Source organism: Budorcas taxicolor, chromosome 25, assembly GCF_023091745.1.
Source record: "Budorcas taxicolor isolate Tak-1 chromosome 25, Takin1.1, whole genome shotgun sequence".
In the NCBI taxonomy this organism is placed as follows: Eukaryota; Metazoa; Chordata; class Mammalia; order Artiodactyla; family Bovidae; genus Budorcas; species Budorcas taxicolor.
Genome location: NC_068934.1, coordinates 24,464,182 through 24,484,335, shown reverse-complemented (window position 1 = coordinate 24,484,335; position 20,154 = coordinate 24,464,182). Strand labels below are relative to the sequence as shown.

At 39.3% G+C, this 20,154-nt stretch overlaps 1 protein-coding gene across 1 annotated transcript in view; it reads left to right on the top strand.

The window, feature by feature from the left end:
* Positions 1-20,154, top strand: part of NELL1 (neural EGFL like 1) — a 997,636-nt gene that overhangs the window by 192,812 nt on the left and 784,670 nt on the right. Inside the window, exon 4 of the mRNA XM_052662389.1 lies at positions 9,447-9,543. Coding sequence (XP_052518349.1) covers positions 9,447-9,543 — 97 coding nt within the window. The remainder of the gene's footprint in view (positions 1-9,446; positions 9,544-20,154) is intronic.

Genomic DNA, 20,154 nt, shown 5'->3' with positions numbered 1-20,154 from the left:
TCTTCACCGGAGTCATGAATACAGACAAGTTGTACCTTATGAAGAAAATTCCTAATATGAGCCCTTGATTCAGTGACTGAGTTTCACAAGGAGCATGACAGTCACTCTTTGCAGTGTTCATTCCTCTCAAGGAGTTTCTTTGTTTGACTAGATGTTTGATTTTGCATGCTATTATATTAGAAATGAGTTGCTTACACTTTGAAATACTGATAAGATACTAATGGCGTGCAAAATTCCCATACTTCTCCCAATACATCTTAATAGGGGCCACCTCCCTTGAGTTCAAGGCCTAGAAACTTGAATAAGTGGGAATTGGACTTTGTTTGGCTGAAAGAAAGTGTAGATTTTAGATGGTGGTAGAGTAAATGCATTGTGTGTCAGTCTACGGGAATGTGATAAATTTGGGCTGATTATAATGCAATCCACTTAAGCAGTAAATTGTGTACTTATCAAAAAGACTATGCTTGATTTAATTAATTTTCAAGTTGTTGACTATTTCTTTTGATGGTTTCTTCCTGAAATTCATTTACCTGGCTTTCCTGTTAGTGAATTGTCTGCCTGGCAGATTCAAACTTGCTGTCCCTATCTCCTTTCTGGATGGAAAACATTAAGAGGGGTTCATCTTGCTTTTATTTGGGTGGGGGTAAGGGTCCTGGTGAAAATCACATGAGCTGAGAATGATGCATGAAAGCCCTTGAAAAAGGTGAGTGCATTGTATAAGTGTCTTTAGCTCTCTTATTCTGAAGATACTGCCTTCATTCATTTGTTCATGTTTTCAGTATGTGGAGTGGGCACCTACTTTGATTAGGTGCTCTCTCAGATGCTAAAGATACTGATGAGAAAAATTCAGGCAAGGTCCTTGCTTTCAGGATGCTTACTTCTGGTAGGAGGAGGCAGTCAATCAGCAGAGAGCCAAGATTAGTGTGGAGAGTCATGTGCTTTTTAAATTTGTAATTTTATTGAGAAATGACTGACATCCATCACTATATAAGTTTAACGTGTATAGCATGATGGTGTGATTGGCACAAATTGTGAAATGATTTCCACAGTAGCTTCAGTTAACACATCCATCTTTTCGTATAGATACAATAAAAATAAAAGGGGAGAGAAAAGGAAAACAGTTTCCTCCTTATAGTGAGAACTTTTAGGATTTACTCTTTCCCAATTTTCTGTGTATAATACAGCAGTGTTATAGTCATCACATAGTAAGTTACATACCTAATACTCATCTTTTTAAAAAAACTAAAACTCATCTTTTTTAAAAAAATTCAAATTATTTTTAATTAGAGGGTAATTACTTTACAGTAATATATGGAGAGTCATGTGCTTTGATAAGGGTAAAGCAAGCTAAGTGACAAGTGGTCGTTGTGTAGTTGTGACCCCATGGACTATAGCCTGCCAGGCTCCTCTGTCCATGGAACTCTACAAGCAAGAATACTGGAGTGGGTTGCCATTTCCTTTTCAAGGGATCTGCCTCACACAGGGATTGAACCCATGTTCAATTGGCAGGCGGGTTCTTTACCACTGAGCCGCCAGGGAAGCCTGATGAGTGGTTAGGTACTACTTTATGTAGCACGGCTAGGGGAGGTCTGGTGCAGGAGACAACTGAGTGGGAGAAGGGGTGTTGTGGGGAGGGTTTTGTTTTCTCCACATTGAGCGGATAATCATGGCCGTAGCACTCAAAAAGTGCGGACGTAACTTGAGGGGACAGTGCTTGATCCAGGGCTACCAGGGAAGAACAATTTCTCCTCTTCTGGCAGAGAGGTCAGGGCAAACAGGTTCAGTCAGGGCCAGAGTATAGACCTCATTGGTTAGTGGGAGGGGATAGGGTCATATGCGGATGTGCAAGAGTGTATGTCCAAATGGGTCGTCCAAGTGGGCAGAGTCTCAGTGAAGAGCAAAAAAACTGGGCAGTTAGAATATATAAAAAGTAATACATATATATATATATATATATATATATATACGATAAATAAGGGCAGTCTGAAATAACAACTTAGAGGGCTTTGGCTTACAGCCAACATTTTTTATTTTCCCAGAAACCTTTTCCATGGCTTGGCTAAATTCATTTTAGGTTCCAAATGGAGTGAGTTAAATAAGTACCTAGTTCTGACTTAGGCAAAGTGTTAAGAGCAGTGTCTTGTCAAGTTTTGCTCATATAAAAGCTATGGACTGCGTGGTTCTTGGTTTGGTGATTGATTATTTCTTCTACCTGTTCCTTTTTCCTGAGTCCTTCTCCTGTCTTATGTGAGTTTATGACGAACTTTCAGTAAAAGTCAAACTTCTGTAAATGTCAAAGAATTATGTATTTTGGAGGATTGTAAAAGATATTCAAATGTTTGCTTGATTGACATAGAAAACTTTGATTTTTGTCCTGAAGGAACTGAAAGAAGCTAATGAAGGGTATTTTAAAACTAACATAGTAAAAATACTTGGGATTTTGGTATGTCATAGAAAATGTACTTTGTCCAAAAATTTTGTTTTCTCATCCAAAATTTAGTATCTGAGTAGGTTGTCAGTGTGTACTCTAATTGGGTTAAGCAACAACAGAAGTTAATGCTGTTAATTTCTTTTGTTTTTGCCCTGTTAAATATTCTCTTGTTCTAGCTTTTACATTTGTAAAAGGTGAAAAGAAATTTAGGATTTAAAAATTTCAAAGTGTAAGAACTTATGACAAAATACACACTAAATTCTTACATTGTAACACTGAAGTTGTACAGCCTTAAATAACCTCAATAACCTCAGGTATGCAGATGACACCACCCTTATGGCAGAAAGTGAAGAGGAACTAAAAAGCCTCTTGATGAAAGTGAAAGAAGAGAGTGAAAAAGTTGGTGTAAAGCTCAGCATTCAGAAAATGAAGATCATGGCATCTGGTCCCATCACTTCATGGGAAATAGATGGGGAAACAGTAGAAACAGTGTCAGACTTTATTTTTGGGGCTCCAAAATCACTGCAGATGGTGACTGCAGCCATGAAATTAAAAGACGCTTACTCCTTGGAAGAAAAGTTATGACCAACCTAGATAGCATATTCAAAAGCAGAGACATTACTTTGCCGACTAAGGTCCGTCTAGTCAAGGCTATGGTTTTTCCTGTGGTCATGTATGGATGTGAGAGTTGGACTGTGAAGAAGGCTGAGCACCGAAGAATTGATGCTTTTGAACTGTGGTGTTGGAGAAGACTCTTGAGAGTCCCTTGAACTGCAAGGAGATCCAACCAGTCCATTCTGAAGGAGATCAACCCTGGGATTTCTTTGGAAGGAATGATGCTAAAGCTGAAGCTCCAGTACTTTGGCCACCTCATGCGAAGAGTTGACTCATTGGAAAAGACTCTGATGCTGGGAGGGATTGGGGGCAGGAGGAGAAGGGGACGACAGAGGATGAGATGGCTGGATGGCATCACTGACTCCATGGACGTGAGTCTGAGTGAACTCTGGGAGTTGATGATGGACAGGGAGGCCTGGCGTGCTGCAATTCATGGGGTCGCAAAGAGTCAGACATGACTGAGCAACTGAACTGAACTGAAATAACCTCCATTTGACAGTAATGTTATTTCCTTACACTGTGTCTCAAAGCACAAGCCTTGTTCCTAAGATACTGATAATCCCATCTCAGTGGATTCATTTGAAGGGAGGTGCAGCTAGTGGGCCGGAATGTGTCATGTGTCCTGTGTACTCTGGGTCATTTAGATACCCATGAATTTTACAGACTGGCAGCACCTACTGTGTACTAATGGCATTCAAAGAATTTCATTTAAGCCTCTCTGTAGCCCATACAGTTAGTAGTAAAACCTCATCGTTTTAAACGAGGAAGCTGAAGTACAAAGAAATTAAATAATTTAAGGTCATGTAGCTAGCAGAACGCACAGCTGGAATGTGAACCCAAATCTGTTTTGTCCCAAATTCATGTGTCTCTGCTACACTGCAGGATCTCTGATACCCCTTGGCACTCAGGGCACGAAAATGTAAGAGTCACTTTTCTCTTTTTCATTAGGGTATGTTTGCTAGGGTAAGTAATGCTAGCCACAACTACTGCAAGTCCTCTCTATCTCAGTTGGGTGTGTCTGGCTGGGAGGCAGCCTCCCAGGTCATCATTTAGGAATCTGGGCCCTGCCGCCTTGTGGCTCTGCCCACCTCTTAGCCCCAGAGTCCTCTCTTGTCAGCTGAAAGAGAATAAGTGAAAGATGTTGAGGGAGGCTTTTTTTGGAGGGTGCAGATCCCTTCCATTCATATTCCATGGCCACATCCAGACGTGTAGCAGGCTGGGATCCTCGTAGCCACACAGCAGTGTACCACGATTCTGGGAGAGCTGATCAGTCCTGACCATGTGCTTTGGCACATGAGCTTGTTTCGCCTTCCCTTCCTGATGAGTTAGTCAAGTTAGGAATCTTAATTTATTTGAGTGAGTCTTTCAGACTTGGGGGTCTGGGTTCAAATCCCAGCTCTGCCGTTCACCAGCTGCTTAACCGTGGGCAGATTAGTTAACCTTGGTGAGCCGAGAACATCTGTCTGATAGTGGTATTGTGAGGATTAAGTTAATATATATAAAATTCTCAGTAAAAATGTTTGGCATGCACACAGTTCTGTGCAAGTGCTGGTTATTATGTCTAGATGTCAGCTCCACTTTATTCTTCATTCATGACTCAGCTGTAAGTCTTCTGTTTTCTTTCTTCTCTGCTCCCACAAATCATTGCACTTGGTGCACTGAATTGTAAGGCGTGTGAGGGCATGTTGTCTGTCTGGCTCGTGCATTTGACCTGAGGGCAGGAACTTGGCCGTGTGGCCTTTGCCTGGGTGTCCCCATAGCCAGCAGTGTCCCACACATTATAGACAGTTATAGACAGTCAGATATTTGCTGATGAGAAGGAAACTTCATTAACCATAATACTAGAATATCAGAATATAGAATTCGATTTCCTGAGCACACTGGAAACCAAGGAGTTCGTATACTAGCTTTGGCTTTTTCATTTCCGTTATTTGGGCAATACTAGATTTCAGTGACAGGTCATTGTGCCCCACTGGCCTATCTCTATGAGTCAGTCCACCTCAGGGATCAGCAGCCATATTGCCAAGATTCTGATTGTGTTTGCTATGTTGGTTGAAAAACTCCCCCAGTACAAAGGTGAGGATAGGAATGTGATAATCTTGTTTCTTCGTTTATGAGATATTCTTAGCATTCATCTGTAAATCCTTCCTTCATCCCTCCTTCCCTGCCTTTCATTCCCTTCTCTCTAACCATTACCATTCCTTTAGGAAAACAGTGTCATATACCTTACATGACACTTAAAGTTTGTGTATATCCTTGGCTCATAGATAAAATAGTTTTGCCTGTTTGTATTTTTAATTTATATATGTTGAGAAGGCAATGGCAACCTACTCCAGTACACTTGCCTGGAAAATCCCATGGATGGAGGAGCCTGGGAGGCTGCAGCCCATGGGGTCGCACAGAGTCGGACACGACTGAGCGACTTCACTTTCACTTTTCACTTTCATGCATTGGAGAAGGAAATGGCAACCCACTCCAGTGTTCTTGCCTGGAGAATCCCAGGGACGGCGGAGCCTGGTGGGCTGCTGTCTATGGGGTTGCACAGAGTCGGACACGACTGAAGTGACTTAGCAGCAGCATAGACCTTTTTAGTTTTTTTACTCTATTTTTAAAACTTTTTTACTTTAATATAATTTTAATCCTACAGAGAAGTTTTGAGAATGATTCAAGAAAACAGTCATAACCTCTGCTGAAATTCTGTTCTCTCTCAAAGTAAAAAGATGTGTCATGTATGTATGTACTTATATTGTGTATATTTATGTTGTTAATTTGAACTCTCTGAGAGTAAATTGCACACATCGTGACGTTTTGTCCCTAAATGCTGCAGTGTGTATTTCCTAAGAACAAGTCACAGAAATATATACCACCTAATTCTCAAAATCAGGAAATTGCACACCAATGCAATACTATTTTTTGATCTACCATTCTGATTCAAATTTCACTGATTTTTTACTGACTCCTTAATGCATTTTTGTTTTCCTGCTCTAAGATGCAGTCTAGGATCCCATCTTATGTTTAGTTTTTACGTCCCTTTGGTTGCTTGTAATTGGCCACTGCTCCTCAGCCTTTCTTTACTTTTCATGATACTGATATTTGAAAGAGCATAGGCAGTTATTTTGTGGAATATCCCTCCAATTGGGTTTGTCTGATATTTCCTCATGATTAAATAGGTTAAGAAGCAACAGTTAGAACTGAACATGGGACAACAGACAGGTTCCAAATTGGGAAAAAAGTCTGTCAAGGCTGTATATTGTCACCCTGCTTATTTAACTTCTATGCAGAGTACATCATGTGAAATGCCAGGCTGGATGAAGCACAAGCTGGAAACAAGATTGCTGGGAGAAATATCAATAACCTCAGATATGCAGATGACACCACCCTTATTGCAGAAAGTGAAGAGGAGCTGAAGAGCCTCTTGATGAAAGTGAAATAGGAGAGTGAAAAAGCTGGCTTAAAACTCAGCATTCAAAAAACTAAGATCATGGCATCCAGTCCCATCACTTCATGGCAGATAGATGGGGAAACAATGGAAAAAGTAACAGGTTTTATTTTCTTGGACTCCAAAATCACTGCAAATGATGACTGTAGTCATGAAATTAAAAGACACTTGCTCCTTGAAGAAGAGTGATGGCCAACCTAGATAGCATATTCAAAAGCAGAGACTTTACTTTGCTGACAAAGGTCCATCTAGTTAATGCTATGGCTTTTCCAGTGGTCATGTATGGATGTGAGAGTTAGACTATAAAGAAAGCTGAGTGTGGAAAAATTGATGCTGTTGAACTGTGGTGTTGGAGAAGACACTTGAGAGCCCTTGGACTGCAAGGAGATCCAACCAGTCCATTCTGAAGGAGATCAGCCCTGGGATTTCTTTGGAAGGAATGATGCTAAAGCTGAAGCTCCAGTACTTTAGCCACCTCATGAAAAGAGTTCACTCTTTGGATGGTTATGGCATCACTGACTCAATGAACATGAGTTTGAGCAAGCTCTAGAAGTTGGTGATGGACAGGAAGGCATGCAGTCCATGCGGCTGCAAAGAGTCGAACATGACTGAGAGACTCAACTGAACTGAAGATACCCTTTGTGTGGGTTTTTATGTCAATTTAATATAGTTTTTAAGCTCTCTCATTTGCTAGGCCTGTATGCAATCTGTGGACTGTGACTGCTGCTTAGAGCTCTTTGATCCAAATGAATAGGTGGGGCTTCCAGGAAGGCAGCAGTGCAGACTTCCCTTGGCATGAATAGCAGATCCTGACAGGACTGTAGGACACGGATGTCAGCTTGCCCCTTTGGCTCATGTGCCTTGGGTTGCCACCTGTTTATGATAGTGGCCTCAAATGTTTGCTTCTTCAAGGGTTTCTTCCAGGGAACTACTATGTTTGTGGAAGAGAGAGCAGGAGAGGGAATTGATCTTTCTGATTTTTCCTTCTTAAATGCACTTAGTAAACATTAGCTAAAGCCCCTTCCTTTACTCCTTTGAGCTTACCTTCTAGCATTTTGAAAACCAAAAAGAAGGCATTTGGATGGAAAACTATTCTCACTAGGACAGATGCAGATGTTCAAAATGAAGGTTAAGATAAATAGGTTGACAACACTTTTAACTGTTTAGTGAAACCACCTCATGGAAAATTATACTCTGCCTCTTCACCTAAATATAGCGATTTTCATTTCTCTCTGGCCTCCTCTAAAACTCACCAACGTTGAATATAATTTTTGCATCATTATCTCCATAGTGCATAAATAATCTTGCATTTCCCTTTCCTCTGGTGAAAATTATTTTGTGTATACTTCCCATATTTCATAACCTGCCTCTTTATCACTGTTAATGACTATAGTAAATTCTATCAAGCTGATCTACTTGATAATGTATATGTTTCTCTGTTGTTGTAAATTTGGCTTGTTTCTAGTTTTTCACTAATATTAGGAAAGAAAACTTTTTAAAGGAAGTATATAGCATCTTGTATTAAGGCGGTTTTGACACATTGCTTCATCTCAAATGGTTCCTTCTAACAGAAAAAGAAAGGATGCTTTGTTGTGGAGAAAACACATTATCTTTTTTAGGGAAACTTATTTACCTTGCTTATGTTTTGAGCCTCCATTTATAACAGAAAGATAATTAGTACAGAAGGACCTGATATATTTAGAGCTTTGTCAATTGGATACCTTGTATATATTGTTGGGGAACAGGAGAGTAATGGATGATGTGGCTAAGACATAAGCCTAAGGCTGCAATGTGATAGATCCCAGCTGCATCAGCCTTGCAATAATTCACTGGCCTTGATGTAACTGGACAGTCCTCCAGTTCTTCTGCACTCTACAACTGAAAGCTGCTGGAGAAATTCAGAACCCTCTGGCAAGAGGCAGTCCCTAAGTCTCACCACACTCAGCCTCTTCTGAGGATCTATGGAGACAGGTTCAAGTCTTAGTTGAGCTCTTCCTTTCCCTTCTCAATACTCAGGTGCTGGAAGGTACTTGCCAGAGGTGAGGTGGAGGCCTTTGCTCAGCTGGTGTTTGCAGGGATTGTTTCTAAAGAGAGCAATATTTCAGGATTTGTTATTGACTAACATGGAGCTTGGGAGGGCAGAGTAACTGAGACAGTTTGCTTTTCAGTAGGTTTTCTCAGTGCCTGCAAAGATCCCGGGATGATTGTTTTCTCTGTATTAGTTCCGTGTCTTCATGTATCACACAAAGATTCTTCTTCTTATGCAGAATTCTTTCTTTTGCTCTATGAGGACAGGACTTTGTATGTCTGGTTTATTGCTCTATCTTCTGTTGCCTTAAAAGGAGCTTGAAGCATAAAGAAATGCTCAATAAATATTTGTTCATTGGATGATTATTTTATTTACTTGATTTTGTACAGGAAGCTCATTATCATGTGGGCAGCTGCTCCTCAGTTGTTTAGATGGGGTCTGGGAGATTACTGTAGAAATAAGTAGCAGCTGGATAAAGCTGTCAGAGAGTCGTAGAGCACAGAGGAGGGTGCGTGGGCTGCACGGCCAGGCCAGATAGATTCTCATCCCAACTTTTCTCTTCTCTGGCTGTCTTGGTTGGCTTCTTTATGCTCTCTGAACCTCAACATTCTCGCCTGAAAAATGGGTAAAACCACTTTACTCAGAGGTTATATAAAATTCATTACTCAGAGTAGATATGCCAAAATGTTACCTTCTTTCTTCTTTCTCTACAAAAAGAGCCAAGATAGAAAGCTGGGAGGGCCCCAGATAATGTTTCCAAGTGTTGTCAGGAACAGATCTCTGATTCTGTTATCTGTCATCTAAAATGGACCCCATATTGCCTCCATCTCTATACCAGCAGCAAATGCCTTGAGTACTTCCAACAATATCTATGTACCTTTGGGTTCTGCTTTGAACCTCTTTATTAGTAACTGTGTTCTTTGCTCCTACAGGATTTATGAACGTGTGATAGACCCTCCTGAGACCAACCTTCCCCCTGGAAGCAATTTGTGGCTTGGTCAGCGCAACCAAAAGCATGGTTTATTCAAAGTAAGCACTACCTTCTACTTTTTGCAACGTGCTATTCTATGTGCTTGATGCGAACGTATGCACTTAATTGTCACAGCGATTCTATGATGTGGGTGTTTTGAGATTAGACAGAGACTTCAGTGACTTGCCTGAGGTCACACACTTCACTCTACTGTCAACTATGGATGAATCAGAATGTAAGTAAGTGAAGTCGCTCAGTCGTGTCCGACTCTTTGTGACCCCATGGACTGTAGCTTACTAGGCTCCTCTGTCCATGGGATTTTCCAGGCAATAGTACTGGAGTGGATTGCTATTTCCTCCTCCAGCAGATCTTCCCAACCCAGGGATCGAACCTGGGTCTCCCGCATTGTAGACAGACACTTTACCGTCTGAGCCACCAGGGAAGTCCTCCAGAATGTAAATAATCCTCAAACTGTTTCTTATTACTCTACTTCTGGAAGATTTAAGGTAATCTTCAAGTTCCTTTTCATTCTCAGAATCTATATTAATTCAGTTTTGGGGTAGATGTCTAGTTTAGATAAATAATAAGAAATGGCTCAACTTCCATCAGTTTTGGTTTTCCTGTCTATAAAGAGTGTAATACAATAACTGCATTATTGTGCTTCATAGAAGCATCAGGACTCAGTGATAAAGTGAATTGAAAAAGTTAAAAAACATCATGAAATTTTAAGATAGTCTTGTACTTCAATAGAATGGCAGAATTTTGCTTCTGGCCATATGGTAGACTAGATATTTGTGAAATCTTTTTTGCTTCAAAATGCCTATAAATGTTGGATAAAATAGAACAAAAATCTTTTAAGATTTGTCATTGCACTTACAAGAAGGGAGATCCTTTAAGGCTAAATATATGGAGGGAAGTGAAAACCAAAGGGATGTCTGCCAATACCAAAGAGTTAGATATTTAAATTTATTCCTTTTTTCTGGTAATCTACTTATCTATTCCAACTTAATTGAGATGTCAATGACATACAACATTATGTATAAGGTGTACTTCAGTTTGACACATGTAATATAATGCAAAATGATTTCCACCATAATGTGGTCTAACACTTCCGTCACATTACATAATTACCATTTCTTTTTTCATGGTGAGAACATTTAAGATTACTCTCAGCAGCTTTCATGTTTATAGTACAGTATTATTTGCTGTGATCACTATGCTGTATTATAAGTGGAAGGTATCCTTTGACCAATACCTGCCCATTCTCCCCACTTCCCCTAAACCCTGGCAACTATCATTCTACTCTCTGTGTCTGTGAATCAGGTCTTTAGAGTCCACATATAAGTGATATCATGCATTACTTGTATTTCTCTATCTGAACTGTTTCACTTTGCATAATGCCCTCAAGGTCCATCCATGTTGTTGCAAATGGCAGGATATTTCTTCTCATGATTAAATAATATTCTACTCTGTATGTGTACACATACATATACATACCATATCTTCTTCTTAAAATTTTTTGTTGGGGGTATAAATGTATGTTTTCCTTGGAGAAATGTCTATTGAGTTCCTCTGCCCATTTTAAAGTCAGACTTTCTCTTGCTATTGCGTTGTACGAGTTCTTTATATATTTCAGATACTAACCGCTTATCAGCTTTGTGATTTGCAAATATCAGTTGTCCATATCTGCAAGGATTGGGAACTTTTGGGTTCCCAATTCTGTTTCATTGGATTATGTGTCTATTTTTGGCTAGTATCGTATTTTGATTACTATAGCTTTGTAGTACAAGTTGAAACCAGAAAGTATGGTGCCTCCAACTTTGTTCTTCTTTCTCAGGATTACCTTGGCTATTTGGGGTCTTACAATGCCTATTTGGCTTTGACAAATTTGGGGATTTTTTTTTTTTCAGTATCTGTGAAAAATGCCTTTTGGATTTACATAGGGATTGCATTGACTCTACAGATGACTTTGGGTAGTGAGGGATTTTAACAGTAGTAATTATTCTGATCCATGAATATGAGATACGTTTCCATGCATGTGTGTCTTTTTCAGGTTTTTAGTCAGTCTTGCAGTTTTCAGTGTACAGATCTTTCATATCCTTAAATTTATTCCTAAGTATTTTATTAGTTTTGATGCTATTGTTAGTGAGGTTGTTTTATTTCTTTTTTGGGTATTTTGTTGTCAGTGTATAGAAATGCAGCTGATTTTTGTATTTTGATTATGTTCCCTACAGTTTTACAGACTTTCATTGATCTAAAAGATTTTTGGTGGAGTTTTGGAGTTTTCTGTGTATAAGATCATATCTACAGGCAGTTACATTTTACTTCTTTATTTCCAATTTGGAAACTTTTTGTTCCCCTTTTTTTGCCTGATTGCTTTATATAGGGCTTCAAGTACTATGTTGAATAGGAATGGTGAGAATGGACACCCAGTATTTATTCCTGATCTTTGAATAAGAGTGTTCACTCACTGACTGTTGAGTATGATGTTGACTATGGCCTTTATTACATTGGACTATGTTCTTTCTATGCCCAGTTTGGGTGTTTCTATCATGGAAGGATACTGCATTGTGTCAGATGCTTTTTCTACATCTATTGATAGGATCATATACTTTTTGTCTTTCATTCTGTTAATGTGGTTCAGTTCAGTTCAATTAATGTGGTATATCACAATTATTGATTTGCATGACTTGAAGCATCCTTGCATCCCAGGGACAAATCTCACTTGATCTTGGTACATGTTCTTTTAATGTACTCTTAAATTTGATTTGCTAGTATTTTAAGAATTTTGGCATCTATGTTTTTATTTTTTTCCAATCTAGTCTTTTAAAAAAATTAATTAATTTATTTAATCGGAGGCTAGTTACTTTACAATATTGTAGTAGTTTTTGCCATACATTGACATGAATCAGCCATGGGTGTCCATGTGTCCTCCATTCTGAACCCCCCTCCCACCTCCCTCCCCATCACATCCCTCAGGGGCATCTCAGTGCACTGGCCCTGAGTGCTCTGTCTCATACATTGAACCTGGATCTATTTCAATATATGGTAATATACATGTTTCAATGCTATTCTCTCAAATCATCCCACCCTCACCTTCTTCCACAGAGTCCAAAATCTGTTCTTTACATCTGTGTCTCTTTTGCTGTCTTTCATACAGGGTTATCATTACCATCTTTCTAAATCCATATATATGTGTTAGTATACTGTATTGCTGTTTCTCTTTCTGACTTACTTCACTCTGTATATTAGGCTCCAGTTTCATCCACCTCATTAGAACTTATTCCAATGCATTCTTTTTAATAGCTCAGTAATACTCCATAGTGTATATGTACCACAGCTTTCTTATCCATTCACCTGCTGATGGACATCTAGGTTGCTTCCATGTCCTAGCTATTGTAAACAGTGCTGCAATGAACATTGGGGTACACGTGTCTCTTTCAATTCTGGTTTCCTCAGTGTGTATGCCCAGCAGTGGGATTGCTAGGTCATATGGCAGTTCTATTTCCAGTTTTTTAAGGAATCTCCCCACTGTTCTCCATAGTGGCTGGACTAGTTTGCATTCCCACCAACAGTTTAAGAGGTTTTCTCCACACCCTCTCCAGCATTTATTGTTTGTAGACTTTTTTGATAGCAGGCATTCTGACCAGTGTGAAATGGTACCTCATTGTGGTTTTAATTTGCATTTCTCTGATAATGAGTGATGTTGAGCACCTTTTCATGTGTTTGTTACCCATCTGTATGTCTTCTTTGGAGACATGTGTGTTTAATTCTTTGGCCCATTTCTTGACTGGGTCTTTTATTTTTCTGGAATTGAGCTGCATGAGCTGCTTGTATATTTTTGAGATTAATTCTTTGTCAGTTGCTTCATTTGCTATTGTTTTCTCCCATTCTGAAGGCTGTCTTTTCACCTTGCTTATAGTTTCCTTCATTGTGCAGAAGCTTTTAAGGTTAATTATGTCCTGTTTGTTTAGTTTTGCTTTTATTTCCATTATTCTGGGAGGTGGGTCATAGAGGCTCCTGCTGTGGTTTATGTCAGAGAGTGTTTTGCCTATGTTTTCCTCTAGGAGTTTTATAGTTTCTGGTCTTACATTTAGATCTTTAATACATTTTGAGTTTATTTTGTGTATGGTGTTAGAAAGTGTTCTAGTTTCATTCTTTTACAAGTGGTTGACCAGTTTTCCCAGCACCACTTGTTAAAGAGATTGTCTTTTCTCTATGGTATATTCTTGCCTCCTTTGTCAAAGATAAGGTGCCCATAGGTGCATGGATTTATCTCTGGACTTTCTATTTTGTTCCATTGATCTATATTTCTGTCTTTGTGCCAGTACCATACTGTCTCGATGACTGTAACTTTGTAGTATAGTGTGAAGTCAGGCAGGTTGATTCCTCCAGTTCCATTCTTCTTTCTCAAGATTGCTTTGGGTATTTGAGGTTTTTTGTATTTCCATACAAATTGTGAAATTATTTGTTGTAGTTTTGTGAAAAATATCATTGGTAGCTTGATAGGGATTGCATTGAACCTATAGATTGCTTTGGGTAGTATACTCATTTTCACTATATTGATTCTTCTGATCCATGAACATGGTATATTTCTCCATCTATTTGTGTCATCTTTGATTTCTTTCATCAGTGTTTTATAGTTTTCTATAGATAGGTCTTTTGTTTCTTTAGGTAGATATATTCCTAAGTATTTTATTCTTTTTGTCACTATGGTGAATGGAATTGTTTCCTTGATTTCTCTTTCTGTTTTCTCATTCTTAGTGTATAGGAATGCAAGGGATTTCTGCATGTTAATTTTATATCCTACAACTTTACTATATTCATTGATTAGTTCCTGTGATTTTCTGGTGGTGTCTTTAGGGTTTTCTATGTAGAGGATCATATCATCTGCGAACAGTGAGAGTTTTACTTCTTTTCCAATCTGGATTTCTTTTATTTCTTTTTCTTTTCTAATTGCTGTGTCTACAACTTCCAAAACTATGTTGAATAGTAGTGGTGAGAGTGGGCACCCTTGTCTCATTCAAGTGGGCACCGTTGGGGAAATTATTTCAATTTTTCATCATTGAGGATAATGTTTGCTGTGGGTTTATCATATATAGCTTTTATTATCTTGAGGTATGTTCCTTCTATGCCTGCTTTCTGGAGGTTTCTTTTTTATCATAAATGGATGTTGAAATTTGATGTTGAATGTCAAAGGCTTTCTCTGTATCTATTAAGATAATCATATGGTTTTTATCTTTCAGTTTGTTAATGTGGTGTATCACATTGATTTATCTGTGAATATTGAAGAATCCTTGCACCCCTGGAATAAAACACACTTGGTCATGATGTATGATGTTTTAAATATGTTGTTGGATTCTGTTTGCTAGAATTTTGTTAAGGATTTTTGTTAAGGATATTCATCAGTGCTATTGGCCTGTAGTTTTCTTTTTTTGTGGCATCTTTGTCTGGTTTTGGTATTAGGGTGATGGTGACCTCATAGAATGAGTTTGGCTATTTACCTTCCTCTGCAATTTTCTGGAAGAGTTTGAGTAGGATAGGTGTTAGCGCTTCTCTAAATTTTTGATAGAATTCACCTGTGAAGCCATCTTCTCCTGGGCTTTTGTTTGTTGGAAGATTTCTGATTACAGTTTCAATTTCTGTGTTTGTGATAGGTCTGTTAAGATTTTTCTATTTCTTCCTGGTTCAGTTTTGGAAGGTTATACTTTTCTAAGAATTCGTCCATTTCTTCCAAGTTGTCCATTTTATTGGCTGCTGATCTTAGTCTCTATGATCCTTTGTATTTCTGTGTTGCCTGTTGTGATTTCTCCATTTTCATTTTCATTTTGTTGATTTGATTCTTCTCCCCTTTGTTTCTTGATGAGTCTGGCTAATGACTTGTCTATTTTATTTATCTTCTCAAAGAACTAGCTTTTAGCTTTGTTGATTTTGGCTATGGTCTCCTTTGTTTCTTTTTCATTTGTTTCTGTCCTAATTTTTATAATTTCTTTCTTTCTGCTAACCCTGCGGTTCTTCATTTCTTCTTTTTCTAGTTGCTTTAGGTGTAAAGTTAGGTTATTTATTTAATTTTTCTCTTGTTTCTTTATGAACCTTCCCCTCAGCACTGCTTTTACTGAATTCCATAGATTTTGGGTTGTCATGTTTTCATTTTCATTCGTTTCTATGCATATTTTGATTTCTTTTGTGATTTGTTGGTTATGCAGAAGCATGTGGTTTAGCTTCCATATGTTTGCATTTTTAATAGATTTTCCCCTGTAGTTGACATCTAATCTTACTGCATCGTGGTCAGAAAAGAGGCTTGAAATGATTTCAATTTTTTTTTTTTGAATTTACAAAGGCTAGATTTATGGCCCAGGATGTGATCTATCCTGGAGAATGTTCCGTGTGCACTTGAGAAAAAGGTGAAATTCATTTTTGGGGGGTGAATGGTCCTATAGATATCAGTTAGGTCTAACTGGTCCATTGTATCATATAAAGTTTGTGTTTCCTTGTTAATTTTCTGTTTAGTTGATTTATCCATAGATGTGAGTGGGGTATTAAAGTCTCCCACTATTATTGTGTTACTGTTAATTTCCCCTTTCATACTTGCTAGCATTTGCCTTACATATTGCAGTGCTCCTGTGTTGGGTGCATATATATTTATAATTGTTATATCTTCTTCTTGGATTGATCCTTTGTTTATTATGTAGTGTCCTCCTTTGTCTCTTTCATGGCCTTTATTTCAAAGTGTATTTTACCCGATATGAGTATTGCTGCTCCTGCTTTCTTTTGGTCTCTATTTGCATGGGATATCTTTTTCCAGCCCTTCACTTTCAGTCTGTATGTGTCCCTTGTTTTGAGGTGGGTCTCTTGTAGACAACATATATAGGGGTCTTGTTTTTGTATCCATTGAGCCAGTCTTTGTCTTTGGGTTGGGGCACTCAGTCCATTTACATTTAGGGTAATTATGATAAGTATGATCCTGTTGCCATTTACTTTGTTGTTTTGAGTTCAAGTTTATAAACCTTTTCTCTGTTTCCTGTCCAGAGAAGATCATTTAGCATGTGCTGGAGAGCTGGTTTGGTGGTGCTGAATTTTCTCAGCTTTTGCTTGTCTGTAAAGCTTTTGATCCCCTTCATATTGGAATGAGACCCTTGCTGGGTATAGTAATCTGGGATGTAGATTTTTCTCCTTCATCACTTTAAGTATGTCTTGCCATTCCCTTCTGGCCTGAAGAGTTTCTATTGAAAGATCAGCTGTTATCCTTATGGGAATCCCCTTGTATGTTATCTGTTGCTTTTCCCTTGCTGCTTTTAATATTGGTTCTTCGTGTTTGATCTTTATTAATTTGATTAATATGTGTCTTGGGGTGTTTTGCCTTCAGTTTATCCTGCTTGGGACTCTCGGGTTTTCTTGGACTTGGGTGGTTATTTCCTTCCCCATTTTAGGGAAGTTTTCAACTATTATCTCCTCAAGTATTTTCTCATGACCTTTCTTTTTGTCTTCTTCTTCTGGGACACCTATGATTCGAATGTTGGTGCATTTAACATTGTCCCAGAGGTCTCTGAGGTTGTCCTAATTTCTTTTCATTCTTTTTTTCCACTCTGCTTCATTTATTTCCACCATTTCTATTTAAATTTTCTACCTCACTTATCCTATCTTCTACCTCAGTTATTCTACTGTTGGTTCTCTCCAAAGTGCTTTTGATCTGTTATTGCATTATTCATTATTGATTGACTCTTTCTAAATTCTTCAAGGTCCTTGTTAAACATTTCTTGCATCTTCTCAATCCTTGTCTCTAATCTATTTATATGTAACTCCATTTTGTTTCCAAGATTTTGGGTCATTTTCACTGTCATTATTCGGAATTCTTTTCAGGTAGACTCCCTATCTCCTCCTTTTTTGTTTGGTTTGGTGGGCATTTATCATCTTCCAAATATTTCCTAATATTAGGAAATATTGATGGTAGAGTTCCAAAGAATAGCAAGAAGAGATAAGAACGCCTTCTTCAGCAATCACTGCAAAGAAATAGAGGAAAACAACAAAATGGGAAAGACGAGAGATCTCTTCAAGAAGATTAGAGATACTGAGGGAACATTTCATGCAAAGATGGGCTCAGTAAAGGACAGAAAATGTATGGACCTAACAGAAGCAGAAGATATTAAGAGGTGGCAGGAATACACAGAAGAACTATATGAAAAAGATCTTCATGACCCAGATAATCATGATGGTGTGATCACTCACCTAGAGCCAGACATCCTGGAATGTGAAGTCAAGTGGGCCTTAGAAAGCATCACTACAAACAAAGCTAGTGGAGGTGATGAAATTTCAGTTGAGCTATTTCAAATCTTGAAAGATGATGCTATGGAAGTACTGCACTCAATATGTCAGCAAATTTGGAAAACTCAGCAATGGCCACAGGACTGGAAAAGGTCAATTTTCATTCCAATCCCAAAGAAAGGCAATACCAAAGAATGCTCAGACTACTGCACAATTGCACTGATCTCACACACTAGTAAAGTAATGCTCAAATTTCTGCAAGCCAGGCTTCAGCAATACATGAACTGTGAACTTCCAAATGTTCAAGCTGGTTTTAGAAAAGGCAGAGGAACCAGAGATCAAATTGCCAACATCTGCTGGATCACGGAAAAAGCAAGGGAATTTCAGAAAAACATCTATTTCTGCTTTATTGCCTATGCCAAAGCCTTTGACTGTGTGGATCACAATAAACTGTGGAAAATTCTGAACAAGATGGGCATACCTGAACCCCTGACCTGCCTCTTGAGAAATCTGTATGCAGGTCAGGAAGCAACAGGCCATGGAACAACAGACTGGTTCCAAATAGGAAAAGGAGTACATCAAGGCTGTATATTGTCACCCTGCTTATTTAACTTATATGCAGAGTACATCATGAGAAACGCTGGGCTGGAAGAAGCACAAGCTGGAATCAAGATTGCTGGGAGAAATATCAGTAACCTCAGATATGCAAATGATACTACCTTTTATGGCAGAAAGTGAAGAGGAACTAAAAAGCCTCTTGAAGAAAGTGAAAGAGGAGAGTGGAAAAGTTGGCTTAAAGCTCAACATTCAGAAAATGAAGATCATGGCATCTGGTCCCATCACTTCATGGGAAATAGATGGGGAAAGAGTGGAAACAGTGTCAGACTTTATTTTCTTAGGCTCCAAAATCACTGCAGATGGTGTTTGCATCCATGAAATTAAAAGACCCTTACTCCTTGGAAGGAAAGTTATCTAGTTACCAAACTAGATAGCATATTGAAAAGCAGAGATATTACTTTGCCAAGGAAGGTCCGTCTAGTCAAGGCTATGGTTTTTCCAGTAGTTATGTATAGATGTGAGAGTTGGACTGTGAAGAAAGCTGAGCACCGAAGAATTGATGCTTTTGAACTGTGGTGTTGGAGAAGACTCTTGAGAGTCCCTTGGACTGCAAGGAGATCCAACCAGTCCATTCTGAAGGAGATCAGTCCTGCGTGTTCATTGGAAGGACTGACGTTGAAGCTGAAACTCCAGTACTTTGGCCACATCATGTAAAGAGTTGACTCGTTGGAAAAGACTCTGATGCTGGGAGGGATGGGGGGCAGGAGGAGTAGGGGACGACAAAGGATGAGATGGCTGGATGGCATCACCGACTTGATGGACCTGAGTTTGAGTGAACTCCAGGAGTTGGTGATGGACAGGGAGGCCTGGCATGCTGAGATTCATGGTGTCGCAAATAGTCGGACATGACTGAATGACTGAACTGAACTGAAAAGTAGGTTATAAAAATGGAAATTAAAGGAGTAATAAAGAACTTAAAAATAAAAAAATGATAATAGTGAAAATATATCTAGGAATTTCTCTGGAGCTGTTGAGGGCAGTGTGGAGTCAGTTCAGTTTCAGATAGTTCCTTGTTCCAGCTTATCCTCCTCCTCAAGGTCTGTAGGCCCCTTCCAGTGCTTAGTCAATGTTTACTTAGGGTTTTAATCTGTTGCACCTGTCACTTCCAGCGTGGCTCCCTCTTCTGTGTTAATTTTGGATTCCTCTGTTTGCTAGTCTCTTCAGTGTCTAATTTCCGCCCTGACACACTGGGGTGAAGGTGGTCACTTATTTAGGCTCACTTGTTCACTTGTGCTGTGGGGAGGGAGAAACAGTGCAAACAAATATCACTGGCATGTGTGGGGAATGCTCGCAGTGTCTGGACCACACTGGGTTTGCCCCAGTTCACAGTGCGTGTGCTTTCCCGGGCTACACTGCTCAGGCTCCAAGTTGCTCTGAAGGGGAACTGTCCAAAGCAGGCCCTGGGTTGTGTGCACTTTCTAGGTCTAAGCTGCTCAGGTTCAGGTTCTTGGGTGCTCCACAAAGCACAGACTCAGTTGGGCCTGTGTTTTGTACCCTTCCCAGGTCTGAGGAGCTCAGGCGACCAGGTGCTTGGTGAGCGCACTGTCCCAGGTGTACGGTGCGTCTTATCACCCCTGTTCCCAGCTGCTCGGTTTCCTGGGTGCACAGCAAGAGTGCCGTCTTAGGTGTGCCGTGTGTCTCCTCTGGGGGGCTGATCTCAGGCTGTGACCATCCTGGCAGAGGTCAACCGTCCAGGATCCCAAAAGACTTCGTTAACAACTGGGAGCCTGCTCCCAGTTTGGTGGAGGATGCCATCTCTGGGGCTGAGGTTGCCTCTAGCCTTCTGGTCC